The 21,652-nt window shown below is 40.8% G+C and overlaps 1 protein-coding gene across 4 annotated transcripts in view; it reads right to left on the bottom strand.

Annotated features, from left to right (window-relative positions):
* Nucleotides 1-7,380: 7,380 nt before the first annotated feature.
* Nucleotides 7,381-21,652, bottom strand: part of clcn5b (chloride channel, voltage-sensitive 5b) — a 29,939-nt gene continuing 15,667 nt past the window's right edge. For all 4 annotated transcript variants that reach the window (XM_032582258.1, XM_032582259.1, XM_032582257.1 and 1 more), the window contains 13 exons: nt 20,469-20,656; nt 19,137-19,259; nt 18,060-18,266; nt 17,343-17,423; nt 16,224-16,458; nt 15,937-16,112; nt 15,707-15,847; nt 14,777-14,963; nt 13,181-13,323; nt 12,819-12,968; nt 11,583-11,688; nt 11,090-11,306; nt 7,381-8,340 (listed from right to left, as the gene is read on the bottom strand). In XM_032582258.1, the coding sequence (XP_032438149.1) occupies nt 8,250-8,340; nt 11,090-11,306; nt 11,583-11,688; nt 12,819-12,968; nt 13,181-13,323; nt 14,777-14,963; nt 15,707-15,847; nt 15,937-16,112; nt 16,224-16,458; nt 17,343-17,423; nt 18,060-18,266; nt 19,137-19,259; nt 20,469-20,656 (2,045 nt within the window). In that variant the 3' untranslated portion in view covers nt 7,381-8,249. The remainder of the gene's footprint in view (nt 8,341-11,089; nt 11,307-11,582; nt 11,689-12,818; nt 12,969-13,180; nt 13,324-14,776; nt 14,964-15,706; nt 15,848-15,936; nt 16,113-16,223; nt 16,459-17,342; nt 17,424-18,059; nt 18,267-19,136; nt 19,260-20,468; nt 20,657-21,652) is intronic.

Here is a 21,652-nt window from a genome sequence, read left to right on the forward strand (position 1 = left end):
TGCAGAACGGGCGGTATAAAATTAGTGACAAGTTGCTTCTGGGTTGTGTGTTAATCCAACTGCTCCAGCAGGGTTTGGACAGGAGAAATTGCACAATATCTTCGAACAGGTTCAGCGTGTGGAGAACAAGTGAAGTCTTTGAAAAACGCGGCTTGGGGAACAAAAATAAGCTTGATGCAGGTAGCTTTGATAGAAATCCTGCCCAACTTATGAACAGCATATAAGAAAATTGACTCAAAGTATTCTTCTTTTTTTTTTTAATCGTTAAGACGATTGCTACAGCTTAGACTGTCAGAGAGATCAGGTCGGATTAAAATTCTCGTCAGTGTTCTCGGAGAAACAAATTACAACGGGAACGTGGCATATGCCTTCAATTTGTGTGTCCAGCAGAGCCCCAAATAATTCACAGTAGTCTGCTGGATTAGTCACAGTGGCATTGTTCAACAAATCATAGACAGGCGTGACTGAATCTGTTACAAATAAAGCCTTTATGCATCACCCCGATTCAGGGACAGATCTAAGCTCTGAAACAGGCCGCAAAGCTCGCGAGTGAAGAGTCGGCCTGTAAAACCGTCTCCTCCCAGAAGCCGAAATCCTCTGAAAAGCACAAGAAAGGAAAGAAAATAAAATATTTTACCATTAGTTCGATACCACATGACAAGAAAAAGATGTTTCGGTGTAGAAGTGGTACAAAAATGCAAGTCCAATGCATTATTATTACCCACAACAAGAAAAACCAACACAAAAAGCGTTTCTGGGAGCGCACACTTGGAAGTTGAAACATCTCAGAGCTTCATCCTGAGTCAAACGAAGCTTTACTTGTGGCTTCAGCTGGGGAGTGTTTGTTTGTTGACTCGAAGGAGACCTGGCTTCCTCCTGCAATCAGTGCATTATTTTTCCATCGGTTACCAGCTGATGAGGAACCAAAATAAACGTAGCTGAAGAATCTTGATTTAAAACAACCAACAAAGACCACAGAGGTGTGACAACTAAAGCCCAGGAGGAAAAGCTTTAGGGTTAGGACTAACCACAAAAAAAGAAATATCAGCTCCTGAGATCAGAATTAATTTTAAGTGTATTCAGGAAATCCAATTTGCTGTTCCAGGAAAACTGTTTATCTGCCGTTACCAATAGCCATGCTAACTAGCCTTAGCATTCAAGCCAGGCTCCATTGTGGGGAATTAGCTGTAGTTCGCTAGTTCCCCACAACAGGAACTAGAAAGGAGCTTGTACATTAGCCTGATTGACAGTACTCACAGTGTTATCAAACCTCATAGTCGGGTAGAATCGGTTCCATTGGGGAGCAAAGTTACAACATTTGTAAAATTTTCAGCTGGTGTGGTTTGCTTTCATACTGCACTCTGTCAAACAATCAGGCCTTTGATAAGCCTTTCAGAGTATCCTTAATACTCCAGCTTCTAGGTTTTAGCGGTTGTAGGATTCCACTTTTGTCTTTGGTAAAAGACTACAAGCCATTTCTCCTGCTAGCGCTAGACTCAAACTTTGTATTGGTTGTATTTACCCAGAATGCCCTGCGCTATGGTCTGTTTCCTGCTTTTGAAGTGGCCTCCTGGCTGCTTGGCATTAACATATGAATTCAAACTGCACCAGTATTCACTTCAGACTAATGGAGGCCTACATTTGTAACCAGACCAGAGTTCACTTTCTTTTAAGAGGTATTCACACCTCTCCAAATGAACCGGTCTTTCTAGACAAACAAACCAGAGTTCTATTGAAGCGGAATAAAAAGGCCAGTCGTTAATGCACCTTAAGACTCTCCTGCTGGCTCTGATTGTTTGTTTCTGACGTCACTTTGGGTTTTCAGGGTAAAAACTGATGCAAGAGCTGAATGAGAGATGTTCACTCATACTGTATGCGTCATGTGTGTCACCGTAGGTTGAACATCCACCACTCAATGTTTCTACACTATGACTGGACCAAAACATTTTCAGAAATGCCTCATTTGTAAGACCATGGTAAAGCTTAAAATGAATAACGGATATGTTGGGCATAAAAACAAACCTCTCGATTTTTTTATTATTTCTCAGCCAAAGATAAAAGATGCAAAACAACACGATGAACGTAGAGCCCAATGCTAATCCCGAAGAAGACGGTAGAACGGGAAAAAAAAAAAAGGTTCTCCTCCTCTGACTGGCCTCGGGTTGTTTGTTATTTTTGGCAGGAAAAAGGTCAGTGTGATTACTCTGTTACATGAGCGGCGGCAGCGAGGAATGAAGCTGTGGGAACCTGCGCCTCATAAGTTCAGGTGAGCCCGAGTCAGCCCGGATGAAACAGTGCAGAGCAGATTGGATTGCACACCTACACAGAGCGCAGGCAGGGTTTACCCCTGAACATTCGCTCACCCTGCGCAGCCCTCAGGACACACACACACACACACACACGTTTGCGTGGCTATCTTTGTGAGGACTTTCCATTGACTTCCATTCATTTCTACAGCCTAAACCTTACCCTTATCCTAACCCTAACCATTACATACCTATCCCTAACCTTAACAGTAGCCAAAACTGAATTCACATCTTAGTCCTAAACATGACCCTGACCCAAAAACAGCGTTTCCCCTTGTGGGGACCAGGCTTCGGTCTGTTACTCTGTTACATGAGGTCCCCTTGTGGGGACCAGGCTTCGGTCCCCACAAGGAGCAGTGGGTCCCCACAACATAGCATGTGTCAGGAAAATGGTCCCCACAAGATATTACAAACAAACGTACACACATGCACAGAGAGAGAGAAATAGAGAGAAGGGCAGAGAGAGAGAGACAGGTATGTTAGAAAAGAACGGCTCTGACACTTCAAGGTGTAGGATGACACCTTAAAACTGGCTCCTTGCCACATCCAAATATTTTTGCTGCTTTGTAATGCACATCAATACAATAGCAGGCCTGGGAACAGGGGGATTCTGATATGAGAGAAGCAAATTTAATAAGAAAGTAACACAATTACAACACGAGAAAGAAACAAAATCAACAGTTCTAAAATGGAGAGAAAGACCAAATACTTTGTGCGTGTCGGTGAAAAGAGAAAGAGGGACAGTGCGTTCAAGGTGCGAGAACGCAGAACCCGCAGGCAGGTCTGTAACCCGAGCCCCATGTGAAATCTCAGGAAGCGAGCAGGACGTAAGATCAAGCCTACGCCGAGTGATTACAAGCTGGATACAATGTGCTCACATTCCTGAGACGTACACACACTCAATCCTCACTAAAAAAGAAAAGAAGCGTTGCAGTAAACATTCAATTCGGCAGCACACACACACACACACACACACACAAACATGTGCAACAAATAAATGAATCCATATGCAAAACACCCACATCCATCACCGCGCTCCTCCTCTCCATCTTCGGCGAGCAGGAATTCCTTCTCACAGGGATTATGTGGCCAGACACATGCTCTGACTCGCTGCGGGAGACCGTGAGTCAGAAGTGACCATAATTAACTGCGGGGGTCATGATGTGGTCCGCGGTGAGGACGGTGAACGGGTCGTCAGCACAACTCTCATTCTTTAACAACCATCACAGCTCAGCAGATATCAATTTATGGGTTGGTGTTTTCATATGCATTTTCTTCCCTTGATTATTTTAAAGCAGGTTTTCTACAATTTTGACAGGATGAGACATTTTATATACATACAGTACAGACCAAATGTTTGGACACACCTTTTAATTCAATGAGTTTCCTTTATTTTCATGACTATTGACATTGCAGATTCACACTGAAGGCATCAAAACTATGAATAACACATGTGGAAATATGCACTAAACAAAAAAGGGTAAAACATCTGAAAATAGCCCTTATATTCTAGTTTCTTCAAAGTAGCAACCTTTTGCTGTGATTACTGCTTTGCACACACTCTGCATTTTCTTGATGAGCTTCAAGAGGTAGTCACCTGAAATGGTTTTCACTTCATAGGTGTGCCCCGTCAGGTTAATAAGTGGGATTTCTTGCCTTATAAATAGTCATGAAAATAAAGAAAACCCATTGAATTAGAAAGGTGTGTCCAAACTTTTGGTCTGTATATATACAGTATATATATATTCTTTTTTTTAAAAAGTTTACCAAAATATTTAATCTAATCTGACTAGCAATATTCACATTTTGAAGTTGAATTTGATTGAGAATGTGTGGAGAGAGCTAAAGATTGGGGATTTATTGTACTTCAACATGCCATGTCTTAAAAATGTGAATGAAAGCATATCTCCCCCGTAACTCATTTTCTTATCTTTTCATAGATGCCCGTCTCATTTCCTATCAGAAATGAGCTTTTTGATTGAATAAAAATAATCAAATCTAAATCTAAACTGTGCCCCAAACATACTTGCAGCTGTAACTCCATAAAAAATTAAAACCCAGCTCAAGTTTACTTCCACTTCTAGTGTTCCTGGTGGTTTGACCAACTCAAATGTAAAGACTTTTTAAGAGTATTATAACTTACCTATATCACAACAGAAATTACTTACCAATGATAGGTGCAAAAACACTAGCTAGCAAGCTAGCTAGCGAGGGCTTACTAGCGGCTAGTTAGCAGTAGCCTCTCAGCACGTAATGAAGACGTCTGCGTGTGACTCAAACGTTGGCCAGACAGAAAAGTCCCACGAGAAAAATAAACTACATCCCAAAAATCTCAATAAAACACTCCAGAGTGTGTGTTTGTAATATAATATAACACTATGAATAATCTGTGTGTGGATGAAACGGGAAGGCGTTGGACTGCTAAGTCCCTATTGATATTTTTGCACCAATTACACGAAGGCTTTGCTTTTTAAAATCAGACCACCAGCCTTTCTCGGTGACTAATGGCCTCTTTGTGTCATTTTATTGATGCTTTTGTTGGTTTTGAAGTCCAGGCTTCCGCAGGTCAACAGCAGACATTGTTCAAACCCTTTGGGGCCAATACATGCACAAGCCTGATAATAAAAAGCTTCAAGTAGGCCAATCACCTGCTGAGTAATTCATGTAGAAATTCCTCTCTAACAAGCAGAGAAGGTATTTTCAGCTCTACCATGTACAAGTTATTTAAGTTTATCAGACAGTCAAAAAAAGTAATGTCTACAAAGTCCGATTTAGTTGTGGATTCTAGCTGGACCACAATAAGTTAAGTTTCCTCTGATGAATCACTCATTACAAGGCTAAAATAGTTTTATCTTCAGCACTCATCCTATAGAATTGGTCAAAAACTGACTGATGTTCAGAAATGCTACCCTGACAGAAATAAAACTCTAGTTTGATCTGTAGGTATGACGTTCCTTTACTGACATTTTTTTTTTTTTCTGTGCAGCTTCTTTGGTGTTGCCCTTTTCTCTTTCTGCAGAAATGCTGTCCTATATGTTCTCCTGGAATTGACTGTCTTCACTCAGTGGCGGCTTCGGGGGTTTGTGGCAACTGCAGTTGATTTGTGCAGATTATCTCATATTTAAGGTGAAATTGTGCTCTTTGTTTGTTTTTACCTAGCAAAAACAAACAATATAGGTTAAATCTCTAGCTTGGGGAAACCCTTCGAATGACCCACAGCTGAACTAAAACCCCATCCACACTCAGCCAAGCGAGAGTAACTACCCTCATCAAAGCTAAAAGGAAGTTTCGTCACTTCGGATTTATTGTTTAAAACTTTTATTTGTATTTTTTTTTTACCTTTCACACGTTTCCTTAGGGTCTGCAGAGACGTGCAGCTGCTGTGGAAGTATGGGAGGTAAATGTTTCAAGATGTGTGTCACCCTGACCTACACCGTAGCTCAGACCTGTAGAGGAGCAACAACAAATACAGGCTGGAAAAGTTCTTTAAAGGTTACCATTAAGCGTAATGGTGCAAACAGTGAAAACGGCCTTCATTTTATTTTTAGTTATATTTGAGAAAGTGGAGAGGAAACGTGTGAGGCTTAAACAACATTCAAAAAAATTTCTCTTGTATTTTTGAAATGTAGAAATTCAATATTTGTGATATCGCTTCAGCAGTTGCTCCGAAGGCAGGTTAAAATGTCTCCAAATGCAAATTTTAGTTTAAGTCTAGCAAAAACTCTTGTGAAGTTGGAAGTGCAGCTACGTACATCTCAGCAATTTGGCTCCAGGAATGACTCAGAATTTTTCGAATATCATTCAATTTTCTTCTCCGATCATTTAGAGGTTGCGCAAGAAGTCTCAATATTAGGATTTAACTTCGTGATGCGTCTCCATTAAACAATCAGCAGCGAAACAAATTTCAGCTTCAGACGGTTGATCCAGAACAAATGGAAACAGGGTTTGTGTTTTTTCTTCCTGGCGCTGAAAGAAAAGCATGAATTGCATGAAAAACAGAAATTTGTGGATAACAGATGGAAACAGACAGATTGATAAAGAGTGAAGCAGAAATACGCCAACATTAGATTAGATTTTATAGAGCTAAATCTGATTAATCCGGATTCATTTAGTCTCCTCCGGAGGGCTGCTTTGTTTTCTTCTGTCGGTTGGATCTGACGGTTGGTAATAAATCGGATTCAGTTCATTATTTTTGCAAAAAATAAATAAATAAATGGTTGTATGTTGACCCAATACAGTCAAACTTCAGTCTTTTTTTTGTTGTAACCGCGTATTTTTAAATGTATTTGAACATATAGAAACGATGGAGCGGCAGAGTTGGATAAAAGTTGCACCTTTAAATGAACAAACACGTTTTCATGGCTTCCCAGGACACATTTCTGTGCCAAGCTGGCTCTGAAAGGACAAAGAGTTTTCCTGAAATCAATTCTATCGGCCCTCGCCTCGGTGTTTGTGCTGGCCGAGCGCAGCAGCTCTGCGCCCTGATGGAAGGAAAACAGAAAATCAGCTCAAAGGATCAATAAAAAAATAAATAAATATGATTTTTTTTAAAAACGGATAAACTTTACGAGTCTCAGCTTCCCTGCATTGAGTCATCAGAAACGAACCCTCTGGGACTGTAAAAACTGAGTCGAGGATAATATTTTTCAGCTCGTGAAATATTTGTGAGCAGGACTGGACGGGGATGAAATGTCTGAAACAAAAGCAAGCAGCAGCTAATGACCCCCCACGCATTTTCCCGATTCCACTAATTACGACAACTTCGAAAAGTATTTACAACTCCCAAGCTTTTCCGCATCATGTCACTTTTGCAGGTAGGGATGCACCGATGTAAAGATTTGGCCTAATATTTGATATTTATTTTACTGTTATGGCTCTCAACCGATATTTATGTCTTATATATTTTCACCTTAAAACTGACCCCAACTATTATTTGGTCAGCTTCCTAAAATAATAGATTAAGTCATTTTTCCCCCCCAAAAAATGAGATAGGATTTTTTTTTAAATGTAGCACGTTCAAATTAAAGTCAGCCAGCTACAAGGAAAAACGTAAACATAAAAAGAGACAACACAATCTGTTTAAATCAGTGTAATAATTTAGTGGGATCGGCAATTTGACATTAAATTAAATCAATGTGTCATGATTCTTTAAGCCCTTCCACTGCGGCGCTCCCATAAGGCATGGCATGGTGTTTGGACCAGAGCGGTTCTGCTACGGTGCCGGCCCGGACGGTGGCCGGTCGGTTCCTATGCTGCCGCCAAAGTCTCAAACACTTAGGAGACATTTCTGGGGACTTCCCAGGCTGTCGTCATTGTTTCGTTGGAGTGTAGATGTGCAATCCTCTGCGTCGAAATCCTGAATCGATCCCCTCTGGTTTTGCGGGCGAGCCATCGGTGCAGCCACTGCTCCCGGAAAACAGCGTCTTGTCTGGACTTGCAAAGACAGATCCGGGGCATTCACGGAGCTTCCCAAACCTCTCTCTATCTTCTTTTCACCCACTTCATTTTGTAAGCTTTTTCCCTCTCTCTTCACCTCTTCTTTTAGTTTCAGCGTCAGTCACGTCGGATCATCTCCTCCCCCCCGGTATCAGGAGAAAGTAGGAGGAAGATTCCAGACTTCTTCTGAGTTTCCCCCTTGAAAAAAAAAAAAAAAACGCAGAGAAAGGAAAGAGCCAAAAGGAGCACATGTAAACTAGTCGCCCACACCCACTGAAGCTGTCTGGGAGAGTCACTGCTACAGAGAGCTTTTGCTTCACTGGATCCAAGAGGGCCTCCAAAAAAATAAAAAATTTCACAGGAATTTCAACTCGGCCAACCGTGGCTTGTTTGTGCAAATGAACGCTGGAGGTCTCTGGTTTGAGGAGAGGTGAGGCGTGTCCGAGCTGGTTTGTGTCCTCCGTCCCGCTCCGTGGACAGGAGGTGGAAGCGACAAATGAAAGGAGTTCAGTTGAAGAGGATGGAGTCAGGGTCTCTGTTGGATATCTGCGCCATGTGTTTCAAGATGTCCTTTTTAGTGATGATTCCCAGCAGCCTCCTGATGACGAGACACAAAAAGTTAAGTTAAGTTAAGTTGGAGGTTAATCTCGGACTTTTAATACGAGAAAATGGTTTATTGTGTTGTTTTTTTAAATATCAGCTTCTGAAGGAAACATTCTAGAGAAAGAAACAGATCGTTTTCTTCTTATAGACACTAGAGAAGTTGAAAAATGGGACGAACAAGTATGGAAGAACAGGAGGAAATTGGGATCAACCCGCATTGACCCGCCTTACACCCTTGAAGTACGTCATCGTATATTTTCTTGACCTGAGTTTCAAATTTAGGTCAACTACAGATTCAAACCTGCTTCAGCTGAAAGGAAGGAATAGCTTAGAGCAGGGTGTCAAATTTATTTTAATTTTAGAGCACATCAAGATCTTAATGTACGACAGAGGATTAGGGCTACTGGGAAAAAACAAAGGATTTTGACTTTTCTCAGATTAAAGTTGGAATTCTGAGAAAAAAGGTCAAGCTTTTATCTTCATTTCAACCAAAAAATAAACAGTCACTTACTTTCAATATCAGTTTAAAACTAAAATTGTTATCTCTTTTTCTCCACCAATGCTGATCAACTAAATTCCTCTGTACCCTCACATGGGGATCCACTCTGATCAAAGCCTTGGCCTCGTCCCGTTGGCCCCAGAGCAGAGCGTCTAAAGCAGATGTGTGTGAATCCTACAGGGGCCAGTTGTGCCTGTCGACGGCCTGCCAGAGGCAGAACACGATGCTGGGAAGTATAAACGGACTGAGACGCTTCTGCTCATGATTTCCTTTGATCCAACAAAGACATTTCACTTAAAGAGGCATGAAGAAGCTCTAAACCGCAACCCCAAGGGGAATGTTAAAGGGACATTTTGCTAAAACTAATCTGAAAGACTTTGCGCTTACTTTTCAATTCCCTGGAAACTGTAAAACAGAACAAGAAACTGCCGTTTCACACCAACACCCACAAAGAAACTGTTTAGACTAAGACTTTGAAGTTGAAACTCTCCTGGCCACAGCCTACGCCGGTGGTGGCATTCCTCCTGAAAATGAACACAATGTGCCAAAGACAGAAAATAACAAAGGAAGACCACAACATGTGTACGTGGAAGTTGTTTGGCGGTGAAATCGTGAGAATGCAAGTAGACTTCCACTTCCAAACCGCCCCGAAAGCCGAGTTTCAACAAATTCGAGAGGGGAAGAGATAGAGGACTAAAACACTTTTTGTGGTTGTATCTTTTGTTGAGGTCCGTTTGTCTGATTCTAAGAGAACAATATTAGACTTGTATAAAGTCTGACACGCAGCTGTACTGTGGGGTGACGTGTTCAGGTTAGTGGGCCTCGGTGGAGCAGGGGGTGGAAATGATTTCAGACAAAATGAGGTAACTTTTACAATCAGCCGAGCAGCAGACTGAGTCCAATTTCTGGCTCTCTGAACAGAAATGTATCCCGATTTTCCAACACACACAGAAGAACATCCCAGTTCAGGTGTTTGTCGTATGGCCTCACAGGGGACTAACTTGGCTAAAAATTCTGTAAAGGCCCAACAGCAATATCTATTGCTGGGAAGTTATAGAAAAAACAAAAATGCCAACTTTTTTTGTCCGTTTCCATTGTAAAAGCCATTCAACCCAGAAAGACGCCACGTCGGGCGTTTGGGTTTAACCTCGTCTGCCCAGTGAAAATCCAACTGGTACAGCGTTTTAACACAACTGCTCAAACATTGCGTCAATAATTATAACATTACTTAATCTCATGAGACATTATGCAAATACTCAGTTTACACTGAGGAAGATTCAGTCACCTATGCATTCTAGGGAGTGATTAAAACTCAAAGGGAAACTGATGGCATGACCAATTTTCTGATTACGTCAGATTATTATTCGAGCACTTCTGGGCGGTAAAAAGGCCATTTGTTTTTTTTATACCTGGACAACAAGCTTAAATTGTAAAAGTAAATAGAAAGTGACGCCACAGTGAAGCAATGTACAAATTCCTGACAGAAGAAAACTGAATTTTATCCCATTGTACGTGCAATATTCAGGAAGGGAGGACACAACACTTCAAAGATGCGACAGGTTTTAAAGTTCCAATAAATCACCTTATTTTTTCATGTTTGGCCCTGTGTAATACGTGTTTTTCAATCTGCTTGCATATATGGCAAAATGGTTAACTGTGTGACAGCAGCTTTATTCTCAATTCTTTCATTTTTTCTTTTACCTTTTTCTTTCACCATCGTCCTGGCATCTGATAAGATTTTTGAGAAGCAAAAGTTCACATTTTTCCTCCAGCTTTTAGAACCTTCTAGACTACTGAATACAAAACATTTAAAAGCTTGGTTTTTTTTATATGTACGTTCCGCAAATCACAAGCCACCAACGCGGAAGTTGGCTTCTGATTAGACAGTGTGCTATGTCACAGGACGTACCATTTTGACATCTGGCACAGTTCAAAATCCACCCTGTTGAAAGGTGGTTTGAATTATGCTACATGGAACACAGATTCTTTAAAAGCATTGTTTGTGATCTGTGATTGTTTGTAAAATGTAAAAATAGAAACTTCCAATTCTATGTGTGGCCTCTTAAACAGCCCCAGATTAAAAACCAGAGGTCCATATTGAAAAAAAACCCAATCTAAGAGTGAGGAACTCAATAAAATTTGCAATAACCTATTTTCAATAAAAGCTAGATTTATCTTAAAACCTTTTTCTTTAAACATCCCTCTTTCCGTGGGTGTCCATTGTACAACACAATGAAAATCATACCCGTTATGTGTGACCAGACACTGGCGGAGCCCCAGTTTCCTGAAAATATCCACGGTGATGTCCATGGGCGTGTGGTCCGTGACGGTGAAGGGGCTCAGGTCCATGATGCCTCGGAGGCGGAGGGGAGGGGGCGCTTCGGGCGGCTGAGCAGGGCAGTGCTCTGTGAAGACCACCAGGGAGGCGCTGACGATGCCGTCCTGACGCTTCCGGGCGTTATCTGATAGGAGACGCAGAGTGGAGGAAATCCAGATGAAGAGCTCATTGGCATTCCAGACCAAACGTTTTACACTTCAACCAGTAAAATAACAGCTTCAAAGGCTAAAACTGCGACAAATATTTGCTAAGGTATACAAGAATTGATCAGAAGCCTATTAAACCAGGACTTATTGACAACAAAAAGAGTCTCAACTGCTACAATCCTCACAATCACATAAAATTATACAGTTTGATTATTTATTTAAATTAATGTTTGTAATTCAGTCGCAATCCGAACCTATTGATATGAGCAGGTCTCTTCTGAGCACAAATCCCACCAGCCTTTGGGATTCCTGCGAGATGACCACAGGGAAGCCGCTGTAGTGCGTGCTCTCTACTAACGTCTACGGAAAAAAAAAACAAGCAAAAAAACAAAAACGTTAGGAGTTATCGTGTGGAAAACAAGACATCATTCAAACGTAAACATAAAAAGAGATTGCTTTGAAAATGTATTCACACCTTATGAACTCCTCCACCCTTTGTCACAATGCAAACACAAACTTTAGGTATTCTACTGAGGTTTTGTGTGAAAATGTCAAATCACAAAGTGAAGCCAAAAGCAGATGTGATTTTGAATGTTTTTTTTTTTTTGTTTTTTTTTTACATATAAAGATCCATAAAGTATGGCATGCTTTTACTTTCATACTTTTTAGAACGTGCTTTAACTTTAATTGATATTCTTTTCCATCAGGTATGAATACTTTTACAAAGTGCCATGCTTTATGTATGGCGTTACCATAGTAGGGCTGAAATGATTAATCGGATTAATTGTGATTAATCAATTATTGAAATCAATCATCAACTAATTTAGTAAGCGATTAATCGTTACTGGAGTAACAAATTCAAAAAAGACAATTTTCTAAAAGCAATACTCGGAGCAGTAATTAAGCCAAAACTGCACAAAAAATATGTACATTTTGCATTTTAGACATAAAAATAACCTTTGTCTGTAAATATGTTCTACCCAGAACTTTTCAAGTGGCATAGCTGCACCTTGTTCAAATTATGTAAAGGACAATATCTCTTAAGCACCTTATGATATAAAATTACTAATCAGATCATTTTAAAAATAAAAACAGATTGATGTTAAATATTGATGTTAAGTCAAACAGAACATCAATAGTTGGATGTATTGATGTTAAATCAAACCAAAAAGGCTGAACTTTTCAAATGATCGACATATAAATGAGAAAGCGCACACTAAAGGAATGCTTTATGTTGCATTTCAGGCAAAAAAAAAAAAAAAAAAAACTTTCTATATTATAAAAGGACTTGAATAATTAGTTTTTTACATTTTTATCAAATTTTTGATATTGTATAAAAAAACAGCTTGAGTTGTTAAATGAAAAATCTCCAGAATGTGTCAATTCTTTCATCCGATTGATTAATAGAATAAATCGATAGAATAATCGATTACTAAAGTAATCTTTAGTTGGTAGCCCTGCTGCTGCACAGGGTTTTTTTTTTTTTTTACCTCCACCTCCCCTACAGTCATGCTGTCCTGTGTGAGCACAGCCAGAGCAGGGTCCCCCCTCCTCGGCCTCATCACGTCCACTGCCAGGCTGCTGTGCTCAAACTCTTCTTTCGGCTCCAGGAACGGGTAACCGTTCAGCCTTATGTGAGCCTGCAGATACAAATGAGTGAATCTTTCTGCTTTAGCTGGATTAGACATACAGAAATAGACATGTCAGGGGAACAAAAAATAAATGCAAATGCACCAGGAAAAAGAACATGCAGAAGCAGAGCCACTCGTTCACACCTTTCGATCGGATTGTTAGCCGGAAATGAGGGCTAAAGAATACACAAAAATCAAGTTGTTGTTTGCAGACACTTCACCTCATAAATTCCCTCTCTTCCAAAGGCGTCTGCCACCCATTTGCTGGTCATGGTTGCGGCCATGAGGGGAACGATGTACTCCAACCCGCCGGTCAGCTCAAACATGATGACCACGAGCGACACCGTCATTCTGGTCACGCCACCTGCAACGGGACACGGGTCGGAACAACATTAGACTTCGTCCACACAAAACACCAGCCACCTGATTGTTGCAGCTTCAGGAAAAAAACAGAAACGATTGCAGTTGCATCGAGGTACATGGCGTCAGTCTGAATTCAATCACATGTCTCTTGGCAGCCTCGTCCTTCTGACGACAGCTGGACAGGAGATTTACGCCGAGGGTCCGGCAACCATTTTCGAGGAATGAAAACGAGCTCGTTAAGATGTCAAAAATGCAACAGATAATACCGCTCCCTGAATTGCCTCCTGATGTTAACTCAAGGAATGTTAAAACTCTTTCGGTTTCCTGTAAGACCGGCCAATAAGTCAACGATGCCTTTTGTCTGGCCTGTCAAAAATGAACAGATTTCATTTAATGAGGTTTGTGTGCAAATAAGCTCACAGTGGCTCGTGGTTCTTCAGTTTTTAGCTTGATAGAAACTTCAGTAAAAACCTAAACGCAACTGCTAAAAAATGTGTGCAGCACAGACACAAGAAAAAAGAAACAGCAGAAGCAGAGCTGACTAACATGCAACATGCAGTTTTTTTTGTATACCTTGTGATTAAATATTCAGATCCAAGATTGTTTACTATTTAACTCACTCTGTTCTGTGAAGGAAAGCAATTATCAGATTTTTTTTTTTTATCTAACTAAGGGTAAAATCTAACAGGAAGCATTTAAAGGATCAAATTTACATTAAGTAATAAGAATAAATCAAAAATATCTCTCAGTAACAAGTTTAAATATATATAAACTTTGTTTATATATTTGTTTTGTTTACCAATCTTAATTTTCAATAAAAAGGAGCACACTTAATTTCCTGCTTTTTTCCAGTACGAAATCAAAATAAGGTCACTAATGTCACAAAGTTATAGAAAAATTTGTAGAAAATCATTATAGCACATGGAGAATAAATGTTTGAAATAATACATTTTAATTTCTTTCAATTACTAACCCTGCCCCCAACTTCTCCAATTTAAAATGCAAAGTTAGGTATTGTCTCTTGTTGAATAAACCTCAGTGGTTAATAATTTATACACACAAACTAAAACTACTTGACATTTGTTCTACCTACATCTATATCTTCCCATCGCTGCCTTTTTTAGTTTCTAAAAACATTTCCAGGAAGGACTGAACACACAATCTCAACCAGCTTAGCATGTTCAAGCTCTACATTCTCAGAATACCATCCCACAGAGAGACTACAAGATGTCTTTATCGAACGGCCAAGCAGCTGCCTGCTTTTCATCAACTCCAAGCTGCTTCCGGACTTTCAGAGGAAACCGCCCAACAAGACATTTGTAAAATTTTTCCTCCCCGTCACAACCCAGATCTCCTGAATGTCTCATGTAAAGTGCAAGAGATAACGCCGAGCTGCATAAATAAACTGAACTGGGCTGAAACAGCAAAAATCCAGAGAAGACGAAGCCCCCCACCTAAACAAGCAGCGGCCCCAACCATTGCGTAAAGGCCCGGTGTGATGCAGTCGGCTCCTGGGGAGCACCACCCTCTAAAGAGTAGCCAGTCATGGTTGTAGTAGGCCAGCTGCTCCATGCCCACGCCCAGCAGTCTGCCAGCTATCGCTCCCACCGCCATGCTGGGGATGAAGAGGCCAGAGGGAACCTGGGAAAAGAGTCAGGAGGCTTTAAGAATGCAGTTTTCCACCAGAACAGAGTTTAAAAAGCAAAGTGAGAAGGTGCCTAAATTTAGGGCGTTTTCACATCTTATAGTCCGGTAGACTTGGTTTGATTTGGGACCAAAATCGCAATGCAGTTTGCCTGAGTAAATATTCAATGGTAGATATCTTTTAAAATCTTCACAATTTTATTTTAACAACGAATTAAAAATTATAATACTGCACTTAAAAGTTTTAGCTGCTGTATCGAGATAGGATCACCCTTTCCATCTGCTAGATCAGGGATCTGCAACCTGAATCTTCGGAGACACAATCAAACCAATCAATCGGACTATCAGTTGTGAAAACGCTCTTACACACATAAAACTCTTTTACAAACAGATAACATCACTAAAGAAAGAAAAGGGTCTTGTATTTCCGACACTTTTTCAATTTCTACTGAAAAAAAGTTCATGATGAATGAAAGGGAAGCATGTCTTTAAAATGTGGCTGCAGTTTCGTATAGTGAACACAGTGGTAGCTGTGGTCTCCTCACATGCTTAGCACTCCCACAGAGTCCGCAGGGGGAAAAAAAAACCACGATGAGTTCAAAGCGGAGCGATGACAATTTAACAAGCAGCTCAGTACAAATGGAGATATAAAACGTCTACGACGCGCCAAAACGAGGCCGTTTCTGCAGCCTCATTTCTGCGGGCTGCAGAAAGCGAGAGCTCACATGTCCTGAACTGACCTTCATGCCAAAAGTGATGACAGTGATCAGGATCTTGAAGATGAGGGCCAGGGCCAGCTGCCACAGGGCCGTGCAGAGGCCTGGCCCTGCTGGCCGGTCAGCCAGGCTGTTATCTACGCCCGTTTCTGACGTGTTGACCGGCTGGAAGGGAAGATTTTTTAAAAAAGAGAAAAATGATACATTATCTACAACTTAACTTGTCTTACGGAGACAAAGAGCCACCTGCTGACCTGCTTGTAGCCACACAGCTGAGAGGAGTCCAACAGGGAGCAGTCGTTGAAAAGCTCGGATATGAGCTCAGCTCCACTCATTCTGGTGTAACTGTTTGGGAAGGCGAGCAGGGCGGTCACCGCGGTGACCAGCAGCACCTCGATGACCGGGTAGTGCCCGAGCCGAGTGGTTTTCCCTGCAGGACGCACACGGACAAGCCGATTAGTACACACACACACACACACACATAAAAACACACCCAAACAAAACACAAAGAGGAAAAAAGGATAAAACAGGCAGCACTCACGCGTCCTGCACCATGCGATGTTGGCCTTGATGAACAGCGTCCCCCAGAGGCCGCCGAATATCCCCAGCAGGATGAAAGGTGCCAGCTCCACCAGGTGCCACGGGGCGTGGAACTCCACGTAAAACAGCACCAGGCGGCTGTTTCCAAACGGGTTGATGGAGCGCAGGGTGAAGGCCGCCACCAGGGCGGCGAAGAACGAACGCCACAGGGTTTTCAGGGGGAAGTAATAACTCACCTTGGGGAGAATCAAGAGAAGCAGGAAGTAAGCAAAAGGTTGGGATTTTTGCCTATATATGCGCAAAAAATTATTAAAAATATTGATTCAGTGGCAGAAGCTGTAAAAATACTACTGTGTCTTGGAAATACATTCTTACCCCTTCATGTTTATCACATTTTGCTGCATTACAATGTATTAAACTTGGATTTTATGTTATAAACCAACACAAAGCATTGCTAAATGTTCAGTTTTACTTCTCAATGACACATAGTACTATGCATGCAGTTGAAAAATAATTGTTTTTCTCTCTTCTTTACAAGAATCTCTTCTTCCACATGTTTTGTATCATTTTATTTCTCTTTTACGTCTTAATTACAAACTCTTTTATGTTGTTTTGTCACGTAAAAACTGAAATTTGTGATTGCAAAATGAGACAACGTTAGAGGGTATGAATATTTTTGCAAGCCACTGTACACTTATTTTCATTTTAAGTGCCTACTAGTACACAGAAAACATCTTTAGAAAATAAACAAGACTAAAATGAATTCAATTTTGAAGCAGATCTGGCATAATGCACTCCCCTCAATACATCGTAAATTGTTTCTGTCATTGAACATTTCGTTATTTAATAACCAAAAGCTGCCAAGAATACACTGACTCTCCAAACTATTGCAGCAAGCGTTTATTCCCAGTTTATCACGTCTTAATTAGCTGCCAGCGTGCGTTCGCTCCAGTACAAAGTCACATGGCTGGGAGAGAACAAACAAGGAGGGAAAGCAAGACGTGACTAATTCAAATCGTCTGTGTCATCTGGTGCCGATAACTTTACTGGCTCTGTGGCAGGACAAGGAGACGGGTATGCACACTTCAGCTCATGGCTTATTTCTCAACTTCCTACCTACCTCCTCCAGACTGAACAGGACTCCTCCTATGGGAGCACCGAAAGCCACGGACACTCCGACTGCGGCTGCTGCCGATAGAACCTGCAGGAAGAGGGGAAGAAACAAAGAGCGTTTCAGAACGACGGAGATGGGATCCATCAGAACCAGAAGCACAGGGGAAACATCTGCTGACCAGGAACGGATGATGTTTACGATTTGCCAGTTGGAAAGATTGAATCAGTCGAAACGCCACAACCGAGAAGTAACGACAACACTCTTCAGTGTGGAAGTTGTTACTAAGGGAAGATGTGTGAAACTAGGGTATTTCCAGTATCAATAAAGTAAATCAACATATATCTATAAACTGCAGATTTTTCTTCACAAATAATGATATTGAAGAAATAAATTTCACATCTAATCTTACGGTGCACAAAAATAAAAATGTGTTTTCCTTTATCTATCTGATGAAGTAAACAAGATATGCTCTAGTTAGCTTTAGCTGGTTTTTATCTGTCCAATTATTTGTGTTGCATAAGCTAAAATGTTGATGCAATTGCAGATCGATTGTTTTAGAGAAAATGATTAATTTATGTTTACTCTCAAAATGTTAGTTGTTACGTTTGCTTAAACTTCAATCTACCCCAAACAATCACTTGGTGATGTCCAACAACAAAAAAGGAAAATAAACCTTCATTCTACCAGTAAACATAACAGCATATCACATTCTCTGAAGCCCACCTCTCGCCGTTTGGCCTCGTTTTTGCGGTATTTGGTGAACAGATGGCAGAGAATGTTGGCACAGCAGCAGGCCACATGAACCAGAGGTCCCTCCTTCCCCAAGCTGAGGCCGGAGGAGACGGCTAAAACCAGAGTGATGGTCTTTATGATCAAGGTCCACTTCCCCAGGTAGCCACGAATGATGAACCCACTGAGGATTGTTTTAATCTGAAAACGACAGGGAGAGAGAGAAAGAGGGGTGTGAACGGATAGGTTTTCCATTCCAAAGACAATGACATGTTTAGACTTTGGTGAGGAATCGCTTCAGATGTGTGTCTGCTCTCTCTCTCAGAGTTAAAAACCCTTAAAAAAAGGGGGGGGGGGGTGAAATAAGTCCCCCCTTTTTTTTTTTTGAGAATATTTTCTTTCAAATAAGACATTAATCTCCTGACCGCGGGCCTCCTGACCAGAGTCTGACCTGCGAGAGATTACAGTCAGAGGAGAAAATGATCTGAGTACGTGAAACTAGCCGCAGCGAGAGGCCGACAGCTTCGTTTGGGTTTTTTATTCCGAGACGGATCAATCAGTGAGACTTTTGAGACAACACAAAAGAGTTTTTTTTGTTTTTTTTTTAAAAAAAAACCTTTATCTGCTCATTAAGATTAAGGCATTGCAGTAGCTCAGCAAAGGTCCAAATCTCAATCAGTAGTTGACGAAACAAACATCTAGGCAGAAATGTTGCACAGAAAAGTGGGTCAAACTCCCTTAACAAAGAGGGCAGACACTAAAAAGTCATACAGAATAAACTCCTGGGAGTTACCAGAGTGCACTTGATTTAAACACATTTAGAACCTGATAAAGACTAGATGAAAATCAAATTCTGCTATTTAGTATATAGAAATAATGTTGGATCTCCCATCTGATCTAAAACAGGAAAAGTTTAGTCTGATTTAAAGTCAGACACAGAGAAAAAGGGTTTGTTCTTCTTTTGCAGTGTACGTAAATATGTGGTTGCAACTGTAAGAGAAATTCAGTCAGTGACAGAAGAATATATAGATATAAAACAGATTGGTGTAGCAACATGATGTCCACTGTTACCTCTGGTATTCCTGATCCACAGGCATATGGAGCAAAGGCCCTGACCAGCGTCACAGCCAGGAATGAGAAGAGCAGAGCCCAAAATATGTACATTAGGTAGTTCACTATGTAGGCAAACGGGCCCTGAAAACACAACAAGCACATTTATTAACCTTAATACTGAAGTACATGAAAATATAAATCCAGTCAGAGAAAAAAAAAAAAAGTGTTGTCTTTAACGATGACATGTTGCAGCCAGTAGATGGAACCCAAGCGTCATTATCATTTATCTTGCTGTCCAAGTCGCTGAGATTCTCATTAGGACATAAAAACATGCAGCTTCCAAAGACTGGTTGAGCAAATAGAGTAAAAAATAAATAAATAAAAGGTTCTCAAGCTCCTTATGTTGTATTTGTAACACAATTAGAATCAAGATGTTCACATTTATGTCTGTTTAGAGCAGAACTCAAAGATGTTCCTAAAAACAATAAAACACATTCAGCTGCTTGATAACAGTTGTGAATATCGCCGTGTTTTACGAACAAATGAGGGAAGTACGGTACTTCAGTTTTTGTCGCTTATTGAACTTTTAGAAATTACAGCAGCTGCAGAGAGCCCCAGCAAAGGGAAAATAACGGTGATTAACGGGCGTGAAAAACAACTTAAACCCATTTATGTTCTACTGTTTCTCGCTCTTTTCTCAACAGTCCCGTTGCCATGACAACCGACTGACAACAGCTCCACACATCCACTGAGCAGAGATTATGTTCAAGTGTATCATGAATTGACATCAAAAATACACAAAAACATTTTCCACACAAACAAAGTACGCAAAAACACCAAAACAAAGAATTCAGTCCATTACAGTTTCATGTTCTCAGGGTTGATGGGGTTTTTTTTTTGGTACTTTTGCAATGGTTAAGAAGTCATCGTCTCAACACAGTGGTCGTTGATTGGCTCGTTTAAACACCTGGTCTACTGATGATCTTTCAGAAAATGGGTGTATGGGTCACCTTTTTTTTTTTTTTAAACTGAACCAAAACAAATTGAATTCCACAGCACATCTACATGTTAAGTTGTAATAGTCAAGCTAGCATAACTAACCACTTCCTCACTTTTTTTTAAATTCACACTGATCTGTGAAATATCATACCCTGGGACCGTGTTATCTTGTTGACAATAGCAAAAACATTGCGTCCCTTTTGTTAGATTCTTTGCGTGATCATATCATTTTCCAACCACATTGCTGACTCAATGTACAGCAATGGCACATGTGTGGCGCACAATAAGTTACATGATGTCCAATCCCATAATATTTATCAATACGTGTGACCCTATGGAACGGCGTCCTACCTGAGCCGTTCCTGCTATGAGTTCAGCCCAGCTCTTCCACTGCGGACAGCGGTCTCTCTCCTGGAAAGTCGTCTCATTAGACGTCCAGCAGCAGTGCTCGTGGTTGAACCAGAAGCCAATGAGACACACCCCTTCTTTCAGGTCTGTCATCCAGTGAGCTGCGATGTCGATACCACCAGCGAGAGCACCTGTGGGACAGAACGCAGAGCTCAGGATGGAGGCAATTTGTGGTTGAGCGCACCATATTTTTTCCAAGTTGCCATTTTGTTGTGTTCTGAGCCGATTTAAGTATATGAGCATCCTTAACTGTTTTCCAAGCTAACATGGAGTGCATTGACAAAGTAATTATACCCCCAATAAGGACAGTTAACTAGAAGATGTGTTGAGACATAGCTCTCCCTCACACACAATGATTTGAATGTAGGGAAAACAGTTACATTTACATGATCAAACTGTCTAATCTGAACAACAGATCTTCCTCCAGGTTATGTCGAAGCGACATGGTAGTCCTGGGTTTGACTCCTGGTTATTCTGTCCACAGGTTCTCCCAGCCTGAGCTGAGGATCTAATGGCTGCTTCTCTGAATAATACCCTCCTTGCCTGATCTGTCGGTATAGATGGTTGGTCCATGCGGGTTAGGAGTTGTGTTAAATTCAGACATTAAGAAAAAGAAGCTTGCGCTTCAAGTTTCTCCCCTGCTTTATCCATAACAATTATGTAATACTTTGTGTAGTTCTTTTGTATAATAGTAGAAAAACACACTTAACTTTGCTACTGTTATGTTACAAAAAGTGTAAACTCTTCAGCAAAGTGCTTGGCCTGCTTTCCCTGAGACCTAAGTCAAGTTTCCTGCTGGGCTTCCGGTCAATCTGCAGAATAATCACTTTCTTTAAAAAAGAAAAAGTCACCATGCCTATTTTCAGTGCTATCCCAGTTCTATCTTGTGACTCTACACCTGCAGTTTTTCACGTTGTGGGAAATCAAAACTGAACTGCTGCAAGCGGCCCCAAACCGAAGAACCACTCTGGATTTAACAGAGCTTTGTCTGGAGGATTGACACTGTAAGTATGACTCATTTTAACTCTACCTGCTTTCAAGAATGATGAATCATTGCTGTAATGACTGATATCAGCTACAACATTTAGGATGAATAAAGTATTTTGGAATATAATTGTGCTGAACAC

Source organism: Xiphophorus hellerii, chromosome 14, assembly GCF_003331165.1.
Source record: "Xiphophorus hellerii strain 12219 chromosome 14, Xiphophorus_hellerii-4.1, whole genome shotgun sequence".
NCBI lineage: Eukaryota > Metazoa > Chordata > Actinopteri > Cyprinodontiformes > Poeciliidae > Xiphophorus > Xiphophorus hellerii.